The following is a 12,867-nucleotide window of genomic DNA, read 5'->3' as shown; positions in this document are numbered from 1 at the left end:
TCTAAGTAGAAATTCTATAAAGTTCAAAAACCGAGATCAAATCGTTTATATTTTCATTTCCGAATTACAGGACTTCTCTATCTGAACATGAAATATCAGCACCTTATGCTGATAAATTTTGGGTGAAATTGGATTTCTCGGGCACTGAAAATTGCAACTATTATTATAGGTCAGTTGACTTCCTATCTTCACTTCTATAGACCGAGAATCTGACCTATTGGACGATTGGAACCGCGTTATCTTGACATCAACGTTACCGAGAAGTTTCTCGTTTCGCGAAAGTTGACTATGTTTTCAGTATAATGAGCACCGCAGAACCGTTCGCAGGGTGGCTTTACAAATGGACCAATCTTATTAAAGGCTATAAAAAACGTTGGTTTTTAATACAGGATAATTTACTCAGCTACTACAGGTAAATATAATCTTTGGTTAATGTGGTTTTCAAGAGAACCGGATGCAGTCGGAAGACATTGTCGTGGGACTTTCGACTTGACAAATGCCCATCTAAGTGTTCAAGACTCTGGATGTTCCTTTATTTTGACAGAGAGCTCTGGAAGGAAGCATCACTTCAAGGCGTTGTCCGACGAAGATAAGGAGAATTGGATTACTGCCCTTACAGACCTTATTTCAAGATCTCAGGTTACCCATACTGGTTAGTTCGTTAATTGGAGTTTTATGAATCTACATATCGTTGCACTTCTAACGTTTTCCCACAATGAACACCTAGCTAGGTGTTATTGAACCCCTGTTTTCTGGAAAATGGATGCTCGGCCTCTGTCATAGCAACATTAATGGTTTATGACTAAATTATATTTACTTGTGTGATTTTGTTATACGAGCAATATCTTTATGCCCAGAAATCTAAGGAAGGGAAGCTTTTCGCATTTGCAATATACTACCGCATTAATGATTTTCGGTGTTTCACAGCTAAGTTGAAACATATTCACGTGAACACTTTTGGATATAGGTTAACAGCAACTAAAACGTATTATCATTCGGGTTTCATTGCGTTTTTAGCAAAATGTTTGACCTCTTAACTTATGTCTCGCGTGTGTTACAGTAGCTGTTGGCGACGTCGCAACAAAACCAAGTGTTGAATTTGTCTACAAACTAAGTTTTCACTGCCTTGACCACAAAATTATCCCGAATCAAAACAATTCAGTAGAAAACTCATAGCGCTACGATAAAAATGGTTTATAATCCTGTAAAATCAGTCAACCAGCCACAACGTAGGACTTCGTACTTACGTACGTACGTACATCAGTTCGAGTTGCCATACCACATTAGCACAGAGATGCAGTTGTCGATTCAAATCTCAAAGTGGTAGAAGTAGTAAGATTAGGGTTTGAAGATATTATTCAAGAAATATAATCCAGTGAAATAAATTTGGAGAGAGAAAAAGGATAGGGACATGGAGAATTCAGAAGATTAGAATTTGGCAGAACACTAAGAGTGGATGCAACTTCGTCATTGCAAACGATTTTGAGCCATGTCATTCAAAATCTCTAACCATTGACTGCTATCATCTCGCGGATCCTAACCAGGTAGTCTATACCTACCAACGTGGCTCAGTCCATTCAAGAACCACAGTCCATTAACTTGATATATTTCTGTTTGCATGGGACTTTCACGTCATTTAAGTGAGCCTCTACGAGTCTTTTTCTATGGATTATGCCACGTGTCGACAGACTTGTTTACTTGTGCCTTAGTCACAGTGTGAACAATAGGAAGAATGTTAGTACTTACAGTTGCCATGTACGTCCCAAGTAATTGAATCTCCGTTTAGTTTCACTTGTGTAAATTAGCAGTTTTCCCTTAGGTGTAGGTGTACACCTTTATCTTCCCTTAAATCTTAAGATTAAAATTGCTTCATAACTTTCTTCCTTCATACACTATATCCTTATATACAACCTATCTTTTATATATTACCACCACTAAATTAACTACTTCTATGAATCCGGTGTTCATCTTGTTGTGCTAACGAGGTATGGCAACTTGGACCGATGCGTATATGTGCCTGGTCCTACGTTGTAGCTGACTGACTGACTGACTGAATTGTGCTATTCATAAATAACAAACAGCCTCCTAATTTATTATAGTGTACTTGCTAGAATGAAAACTTTGTTGACAAATATGGGTATTTTAAGACTAAGGTGAAGCATTACTTTATAAGGCAATTGATTGTAGTTTGTCATCGGACGAGTGCCACTTTCTTGTTTTGGGTTTGCTCAAAAACCATAATCAGTCATCAGAGACTTTCACTAACTCTAAACAACTTGTTTATGCTGTTATACGAGACGTATTTGAAAATCATCCTGTTTTCCCACCGACTTCAAACCAAGTCACTTTTTTGAATTTGAAGTTTGTTACAACTCTAAAATCATGAGGAACAAAGCTATATATCTTAAAATGTATAAATCTCGTTACGTCCATCTTTAGTCTTCACCATATCCAATTATCTGTTTTACTCCAAAAATCCGCTTTTTATTAAAATTCTAGAAATTGAATCAGATTACTCATCATTTAACATACTTCGACCAGACAAAGAGAACGGTTGTAAGCGAGATTCTTTCAGATTTACTCCTAAATGTCGACCAAAGTTGGATATTAAAACAACCAGTCTCTCAGTTCTACCTCAACCGCTTGCTAACCAATCAATATCACTGAATAACTGTCAATGTGCTAGCCAGTCGTGTTCACATGACGGTTTATGTAATTCAACTTTTAATGAGAAGTTCCGAAGAATAAAGATCAAGCACGATTTATCGAAATCGGACTGTAGGTGTGTGTCAGATGCTCTAATATCAAATTCATATTCTCTTCCTGTGTATGAACAAAATGTTGCTACCAATGACCTCAAGATGAAAAGTGACACAGGAAGACGTTTGTCCCGTCAATATGTCTTTTCAATTGAAGACAGCAACCGTTTAGAAGTCATAGAGGCTTTGAAGAGACGCCTGCATGATCACATTAGTAACATTTGTTCTCAAGTCAGTAATATCGAATCAATGCTTACATCAGTTTCAACTGAATTATCCAGTTTGCTGCTTCAGTCACGTTCATTCCCATTGAATGCAGATGATCGCTTTTCTGCCTCAGACCTAGAAAGACGAACTACTTCTCTTAAACTTGCCTTGCTTGAACATCGTAACGACGCAAAAGAATTTTACGAGGTTAGTTTCTTCCAAAGTGGTCGTAATAAATTGTTTTTTCCGATAGTGCGTGTTGTGGATATTCATGTAGCTTTTCAATGTCTTTTAAAAATCCTTGCTTATTGTTCTTGTTTGACGTGTGGTCCATTCTGCTTAACTCATTAAACCGCTCTTGTCTTTCGAATTCTTGTTTAATTGATGTTGACTAGTCACTATAAAGCAACTTTTATCTTTCTGTGTACATTTGTTGACTATTTGCTATGTGTTAATATTTTAATAAATTAATCATTTGTTACATTTAAGGTTAAAAGGATGCAGTTCTTCTGGCAAAATGAAGTGAATTTTCATACGATGTCACTTCCTTGTTTTTGCAGTCTTTTTACTTTGTTGAAGTTAAAGAGTACTGTCTTTAAAATTCGAAGTTGGGAAAGTATTTATTGGTTTGCTAAAATTTATTGCTTACTAAGCTATGAGGTTTGGTAAAGATCGGAGATCACTCACTATCAAAATCGGTGTTTTGTTAGCTGGCAATGAAAAGTATACCTATTATATTATATCCTGAAAACAATGTAATTGAAGTTGGGAAATTTTCCAAAGAAAGCAAGGGAGGTGGAAGTACTCCTTATCGCCACAATCATGTTTGTTAAACTCAACAACCAGTTTTTTTCATGGAACCCGACTTCAGCATGCAATATCTTTGGTGGTAACGACTTAAAACGTTTTGCAAACTGAGTATTATGAGTTATATTTTGTAGTATGTATTAAGGAAACGCGTTTAGATATTCCTGTTTGCTAATTATGGTGTCTAAAATGAAAACCAAGTATTCTGAAGGATAACTGTGCTGAAAGTGACCATTCTGAGTGTTTCATCATTGAAGCCATGAAATTGAGATCATTTCATCATATGGGTCTTACAGACGACTTCATAGACATGTACTTTAATGGAGATCTGTCAATACAGGAACTGTTAAGTTTACTCTCTCACCATTAGAAAAAAAGCTAATGCTCTAAACCTCTTAATTTCCTCTACAAACTCAGTACTTTCACAAACACATTTTCGTTTTCTATACATACCTCTGAAAATGTAACTTTGTAGTTCTATCGGAAGGGATATGTAACATATAGTTCCACTTCACACAATCTAATATTCTGGTTTTATCTAAAAAATTTAACCAAACATTACGAGATGTGTGGATCTGAAACTTCTTTTAGCTGTAAAGGTATCGAAATTTACACCTCAGTACTGAAATATGTTGGAGTTCCTGAAAAGATTGTCAACATTATCCAAAACTCATACGATGGACTACAGTGCAAAGTGGTGCATGGAGGACAGCTGACAGATGCATTTCCAGTAAGGACCGGAGTAAGACAAGGCTGTCTACTCTCCCCATTCCTCTTCCTTCTAGTGATTGACTGGATTATGAAGAATTCGACATCTGAAGGGAAATACGGAATACAATGGACTTCCCAGAATCAATTAGATGATTTGGACTTTGCAGATGACCTGGTCCTCCTCTCTCATACACACGAACAAATGCAGATGAAGACAGCAAATGTAGCAGCAGCCTCTGCATCGATAGGCCTCCACATTCACAAAGGAAAAAGCAAGATTCTCAAATGCAACGCGGAGAACACCAACCCAATCACACTTGATGGCGAAACTCTGGAAGAGGTGGAAACATTCACGTACCTGGGGTGCATCGTTGATAAACAAGGAGGATCGGATGCAGATGTAAAGGCGATGATTGGCAAAGCAAGGGCAGCATTTCTACAGTTGAAGAATATATGGAACTCAAAACAACTCTCAACTAATTTCAAGGTCAGAATCTTTAATACGAACGTGAAGACAGTCCTACTGTATGGAGCTGAAACGTGGAGAACTATTACGACCATCATCAGGAAGGTACAAGTATTTATAAACAGTTGTCTACACAAAATACTCAACATCCATTGGCCGGATACTATCAGCAACAGCGTTTTATGGGAGAGGACAAACCAGCTTCCAGCTGAAGAGGAAATTAGGAAAAGACGTTGGAAGTGGATCGGACATACATTAAGGAAATCACCAATGTGCATCACGACTCAATCCCTAACTTGGAATGCTGAAGGGAAGCGGAAAAGAGGAAGGCCGAAGAACACACTACGCCGGGAAATAGAAGCAGATGTGAAAAAGATGAATAGAAACTGGAAAGAACTGGAAAGGAAGGCTCAGGACAGAGTTGGATGGAGAATGCTGGTGAGTGGCCTATGCTCCTCGACGAGGGGTAACAGGCGTAAGTAAGTAAGTAAGTAACTGAAATATGTACCCAAAGAATGTTTATTCAAATTAATGTGATCACGATCCTTTTGTTTTGTTCTACTCATATAATATCCTCTCTCATGTTTATATTTTTGAGTTCACACACCGTTACTTCTCCCTCATTACATCCTTTTCTCCATTGAAGAGAATCCAAGTGTTACTCCGTTTTTTATAGTTTTCTGATTAAGCAAATATAGAAAATAGGTGTGATTGTGAAGCTTATCGATTCATTGGAATGAATGAAGCATTTATATTCGGTCGTTAAGTAGAGATTATTATATAAACCCTGATTTTTTGAAAAAGTTTTGCAAGTGACATATTTATCTCTCGACTTATTGACCTCGAGGCCAAGGTCAAGTGTGCATAACTCTGAAGTAAAAAAAACACTTTTTGTTCCAGACGATATTAGGTAGTTACATACATGTTGATTATTTTCTGTCACAACGATAATAATTATTTGTTTGATAATACTATTGACAGATTTGAAATCTCATACATGATAACAGTTAGCTAAAATAAGATAGTCACTATATTATCCTACTTTGTTATCGATGTAGCAATGTGTAAATTAGCCTATATCTTTGACTGGAAAAAGATTGAATCGGTAATTGAGTATTTTTTTAACCTATTCAGAATACGATAAGAATATTTGAACTCGTCAACTGAAAATCCGTAGATTATTTGCCTAACTTAAGTATTTACTGGTGCTTGGGAACTCTTCTACTTAAGGATATACTTTACCAATATAAAGTGAAGCAACTCAGCTTGTTTGAAGCTTTGAATCAGTTCCGATAGGAAGACCATTTGGTATTTTTCATTCTATATTAACTGTGGCCACGTTTAATATCCAACTTATCAAAACTGTACGGTACTTCGTTTTTCCCTACCCTTTAGCTATGAAATATCTTTGGAGATATAATTTCGTGTAGTGCGGTAGTGCAGAGTTTAAGCGAAGTGGATGCACTTTTATGCATGGTTTTACGTTGTCTATGTCTGTCACTCTATGGAAACCTGGTAGACAGGAAGACATACAGTAAACATAATGAAATATGGATTTCTGTTTGTGATAGTGTTTATCTGTTTTATTGATTGGACATAAATGAACTGGCTAACTATATTTAAGATTACGCTATTACATTAATTTGCATACAATTACTGGATTACTTTGTGCATTATAACTTTAATGGAAGAATTTTTATTATCTTATAAAGTTCGTAAGATATGTTACTAGTTAGGTTAGACTACTAAGAACGAAAACATAAATCATCAAATTTAATTCTTTCAGTGAATTATTTCATACAAGAAAATATCAGTGGATTGATGCATGAGGCAATAGCTAATTGTTAAATTGTGTTTTACAAGTAAAGTTAATGGAGCAACAGTATAGAGATTGTTTAACATGAAGAACTATATGTCTGCCTCAAAAATACAACGATGTTTTATGCTATCATGTTTTGCATTGTACAAAAACAAATGACCAACTAAATTGTTGAGTTTCTTAGCATTTTGTTAAGAAGTACTGCTTTATGGATATACTATTTGTTTTGTTTTGGTAATGTCTATTTGGTTCTACATATTTCGAGTTTTGTCCTTCATCGAAGATAAAATAGCTCGTTTATGCTAACCAGTAAACACTTACAGTGCTTTATACTGGTGTATGGTCAAAAAGCGGGGAATTAAAACACAAATTCTTCTTCATCGTGGTAACCTACGTAAACACTCTTTTCGGTCTGAGATAATCCTAGTTTTTGTTTTAAGGGTATAATTTAGGGTGCTTATCAATTAATCTTAACTATCCATTTTACTAAAAATCTACTGTCTAATATCAGTAACACAGATATTTCTATCATGCTTTCTAATACCGGTTAATTAGAGATTAGAAAGGCTTGTTAAATTGGTATTCCGTGGATCCAATTATCAATATGTTCACTTGATTGTTTTATCCCAAGAGGTTTCAAAATAAAATTAATCAGTTGTTCAAATCGTTTCATTATTAGTAAGAACCACCATATCAAAATATTGCAACCATCGTCACCACTATATACAACCTAGAACCTGACAATTTCTTGTCGCATTCTTAAGAGTAAACACATATCCACCATCGCGAACGATTCAAAACCATGTTTCTCGAAGTTCCTAACCATTGGCCACGATAATCACACGAGCCCCAACCAGGTAATCAATGCCCCCGAATGCCTTGGCACGGCAGAGGGTGGGAAGAGTCCTCTCTTCCACGCCAAATGCTTCCACATGGCCACGCGTATACAGCCACTGTCAGGGAAATTCTACTCACTGCCTTCTCGCGTCGGGGGTGTTGTTTACAAAATCGGTAGGACGAAAAGCAAATTTCCGGCGCTTTGACCGGGTTGGTAGATATGAAGGATCCACCTAGGGGAGTTGTAAAACCCTGATTCCAAACCAATGGTGCACGTATTCTCCAGTACCCTGAGGGAACAAATGGCGTATGAACAAATTGTTGGTCACTGGCGGCCATGAGACTGCATCTTCTGACGTTGCTTCACTGCCTCGTGGATCAGACCCCCAAGTCAAAGGCACGGCGTATGGGGCCCCCTAAGAAAACCATTTGCCTCGGTTTGGGCACCTGGACAGTATCCCAGGTCTCACACAAATCAAGTGATATGTGTGGCGCACGTGTATTTGGTGGCTTTTTTGTACCAATATTTATGTGTTCAAACGAATGATGAATGAATAGGTATTCAATACATTAACATCACTCAGTCCGATCGTCAACAAGAGCTGGTGTTTCAAGAGGATGACTAATCGAGTTATTCCGTGTTCCATACTTTCAAACAACACAGAAATAAACTGTCGATTTTCAAATCTCAACAGCTAGTCGAAAATCAAATAGTTAATCTTTTTAACATCATGTCGATCACAACAGAGTTCCACGGTCGTTAGAATCTGTCTTTGTTCCCAAGTTGGTTGGGTTCAGAAAATAAAAATGAGCGATAAATTAAGTATTGATTTAACGGCTATTATTCGATTTTGAAGCAACCTCTCACACGTAATCAAATTTTGGCAAATATTTTGGTATTTTAACAACAAATTTAACAGCTCTTGAATTTCGACTTTCTCTAAATCACTAACTAGTTTAGTTGTTTATCTCGTCTATGGAGAACTCGTCAGAAAATTTGCAAGTTCCATAGAAAGCTTTAGTATAATATTTTATTGGGGTCGAAAATAAGCATCACTACTATTGATTGTTTAGCTAGTTAATTTTGTTTTAATAATCAATCTATAGTAGATTTATAAGTTTAGATTTTTGACTCAGTCACTGTACAACTAGAAGTATTTCCCACTACGTCCGACAGTTGCATCAAATATTATTTTAGCGTTCAACATTTTATGCACTTCAACTGATTTCCTTTTCAGTAAAATCTAGTTGGCGACTGATTTCTTACTGAATTGGCAAAGCATCTAGACCGCAATCCTGACATCATAACTTCAAATCTGTTTGGAGTATTCAGTCACTGCTAACGTGTTTTTGACAATCTAATTATTACTTTGAATTTCTTACATCTACTTATCAATAGGTTTCTTGAAATTATTAGAAGGGGTTTTTTGTGGAGATTTAGTATTTTCATAGTTGAAAGCGTGAGTCAATTGAAGCTAGATCACCATCGAAAACCTGGAAGCACTGGACGGCCGTTTCGTCCTATTGTGGGACTCCTCAGCAGTGAGCATCCACGACCTCGCCTCGCGAGATTCGAACCGAGGACCTACCAGTCTCGCGCCAGAGCACTTAACCTCTAGACTACTCAGCCGACATCCGATGGTTTTTATGTCTTGAAATTATTGTTTAATTGAATCATAAGTTCATTTAAATACATGTCTGTAATTTCTCTCTGCTTCATAGGCATCTACTGAAGCGTTGCAGTTCTTAACTGGAACTTATGCTCGATTCAATCGACAACTTGTTTTAGAACAAGAACGTTGTATAACATTGGAGAGAACCGTTGAACAGGTGGCTAAAGAATTACGTAGTTTGGAAATCCAGTTAAAATATCATATTCCTATGGTTGTTGAAGACAAAAATATAAATCCAATCCAATCTGAAGGTACTCATTTTTTCTCTCACGTTATTTGAACTTTTTAACCTCATTTCTCATTATTTTTCTGAAATTCACTATAATGTAGTAGTCGCCGAACAGTCTATAAATTTGGCCTTAAGTTATTTGTGTTGGTTTCGAACCTCAGTCTTACTTTATGGCTTTGGATAGTTGGATAGTATAACTAACTGTCAAACTGCATATTTCTATATATGGAACTTTTTCTTGTAAATCATCCAATCTATAGATGTTCAACAGACTCATGTCTTACAAGAGTTCAAAGGTATTTTATTCAGTTTGTTCACTACATTTACCTCAATATAATTCACTAAGTACATGCTTATGTAATCTGCTTTGAGCCACATTTTTATGATATTCAGTGTGCTATCTGGTTGCCTAATAAGAGGTAAGTAGAAAGGGTTCAGACCTACAACTTGAAGGTTGAAAGAGCTGATGTTGTTACCTTTTGATGAGCAACGTTAAGTAAAGGACCTAGGTAAATCAAGGTCACTTCAATCATGATTGCTTTCTATTGTCCACTTTTCCTTTGTTTATTTGGATCTGCTTGATCGAGTAACATTTCAAAATAGACCATTTTACATAATAATTATGTCTGTTGGTAATTGAATGTAATATCTTTCCAAGTGGTATTGTGTATATACATATTCATTAGATGTTTTACGTTTTACGTGAAGGCTGTATTACATTTTAGTTCGTACAATAGATTCTATTTTCACAATACTCTATTTTAAGTAATATAGTCTATTGACTCCTTTTAATCAGTCTTAATACACGTATCTTTCCTCCTATCTTAATATATATCTCTCCGCACAAATATATATATATATATATTTTAACTTTGCTGACATTCTCAAACATGAGCTCCAATCTCATTCAATTCCGAGTTTGTTCTCTTTTGCCTTTGAAATACAAAAATGTGATCTTCATATGAATAACATACCAAGTTAAATTATGTAAGAGCATAATAACATGTGACATTAATGCAAAAGTTCATGTATGATTGTGAATGTAAATCTGTTTACAGCTGTTATGTTGATATTTTTCTTGTTGTATTGAGGATGACGACTAACAGTGTCATTTAAAATCTATATTTTCTATCGTGTAAGAGGTTCATGGATCCCTACGATGTTCCTTTTGGCACCCAAACATAGTACCTATTGTTTCAAACGCTGAAAAGTGTATCCATCAGACCACTGAATCATGTTGACTAACTAGTCCATTCTCCCAATATATTATTTTATTATTTGTAAGAATTTTCTACCGTTCTGTTGTTCGTATTCATGATTAAATCGAGATGTCCTGGATTTCACTACTCACCATTCAAAATGTCATTAACATGTAAAAGTCTGGGTATAATCCTATTAAAGAATTCCCACACCAAAGTGGAGTGTTCGAATCTTGTCCTGAATATCAACTAAAAGAAAGTTCTAGCTCTTATAAACTAAAAAAGGTCTCTTCTTAGTTTTTGCTCTTTCTTGGTGTAAATATTTTTTTCTTTCATTCGCAAAAATTATTTTCCACTTCTGTCTTTCTGTATATGGAATGTGGTATCACAATTTATTGAGTCTTATATTGCTTTTATCTTAATCTCCTATGTATTCTAGTGTATCTGGCACTTAGATTTATCCTGCTTAATTCAGCTGTATTTATCACTTTGGTTGACCGTTTTGTGTTATGTCAAAAAATTTACCCAAAGTTATGTGTATTTACATGAATAACCAGTTATGTCTTTTCCCAGTGTTAACGAATAACTTACTTCTTATGACGTCTTGAACACGTTCCGTGAAAAATTGTTCTAGTTTCGTTTTAAATAATCATCAGTGAATGAACGCTTTTTTAAAGACTCATAATTTACCTGTTTTACGAATGAGAACTAAAAGTTTGTTGTATTCGAATTTTAAAGTACTTTAGTCATTCTAATTAAGTCTATATAATTGAATGATTTAAATAATTCACTTTCATTTATTGGGTCGCAAGTCCAAATTTCGTTCCACCTACTTTTTTGTATGAACTGTTTGGTTGTGTAATTTCTAATCCTCATGCAATAGGTAATTAACTCGAAATCCAATACACAAACTTTTATTAAGTTACAGTTTCATTTATATTTACGTTACTTTTAGTAATACCATAATAGTATGCTTACTACTAGTGGTAATTAATTGGTTCAAGGTTATATCAGAAAATAACATCAAAATTAAGAAAAGATCATAGAGCTAAAGAAGAATATAAGAAAATGAGCAAAAATTGATCTAGGAATGATAGATTGATCATTTAAAGTGTAATATCAGGTGCCAATTGGTGGGCGATGTTGGTTTTGACTTACGTCGGCTATTCTTCCCAAACATTACTTTCTACTATATTTGGATTTTAAACAGTCATGGTTTCCTCAAGTGCTTCAGATATGGCTCGGAGTGTCGAAAAGCTTCACTGCATATGAAGGTCCTCGCATAACATGTCCTGAGAAAGACCTGCTCACTACTTTCCAATCTTGAAAGCCTACTCACAAAAGTAAGAGGATGTTATTAAATGGACATCTCATCCTTAAGTTGGGCCAGCAAACATTAAATGTTAACTTACAGGTTGGAACTAGTGATTCTAAGATTCTAGAGCAACATATAGTATGTGCATAAAGTTTCTTACTAGTTAAAGTGGGTGCGGCATACTAGATTTTATATAATTGTCTAGTAAATTATACTCTTAGATTAAATGTTTTGAAAGGTATCTGCTAAGAAGAACACCAGTTTTAATTTAAATGCCTGGTGTGTATCACAAACATCATATAGACATTGATAATCCGAGGTAAATAATACTCATAATCTGGCTGTTCATTTATTAATATTTTGAACAAGGTCATATATATATATATATATATATATATATATATATATATAATATTTGTAATATCCCAATGAGTAGAAAAATTAGATTTTCCGACGTTTCCTGACTCAGTGTAGGCTACTTTTTCAGAGAATAAATAACCAAATTATCATTAATCCAGTGTCTGTGACAATTCATATACAGATATTAGGTATATCATCGATCGAGATCTTAAGATTTAGCAGTTTTTTACTAAATGTCAAACATTTATCAGGTGTTCTTCTGCTTCCTTCCACTTCTTTGTTTATTGTTTTATACTACTTATTCATATTCAGTAAGAAGTTGTATACTTAACAATTTCCACATTTACATTGTAACGCAAGTTGTACTGTAACATTCGGAAACGTTCCCAGTCTTAATATTTGATTATTAATGTAAGACCCGGAGAACAGCCCAAAATGCGACAAAAGATACGAACTGCATTTTATTTTATCAGCTGAGAGTATCA

The 12,867-nt window shown here is 35.2% G+C and overlaps 1 protein-coding gene across 1 annotated transcript in view; it reads left to right on the top strand.

Moving 5' to 3' along the window:
- Positions 1-302: 302 nt before the first annotated feature.
- Smp_128150 (putative oxysterol-binding protein 1) overlaps positions 303-12,867 on the top strand; it is a gene marked incomplete at both ends in the record, with an annotated part of 46,919 nt that continues 34,354 nt past the window's right edge. The window contains 4 exons of the mRNA XM_018796252.1: positions 303-412; positions 447-652; positions 2,500-3,173; positions 9,329-9,530. Coding sequence (XP_018650484.1) covers positions 303-412; positions 447-652; positions 2,500-3,173; positions 9,329-9,530 — 1,192 coding nt within the window. The remainder of the gene's footprint in view (positions 413-446; positions 653-2,499; positions 3,174-9,328; positions 9,531-12,867) is intronic.

This window comes from Schistosoma mansoni, chromosome 2 (genome assembly GCF_000237925.1).
Source record: "Schistosoma mansoni strain Puerto Rico chromosome 2, complete genome".
Lineage (NCBI taxonomy): Eukaryota > Metazoa > Platyhelminthes > Trematoda > Strigeidida > Schistosomatidae > Schistosoma > Schistosoma mansoni.
Note: the sequence above shows the minus strand (reverse complement) of the source record. Positions and strands in the feature narration are given on the sequence as shown.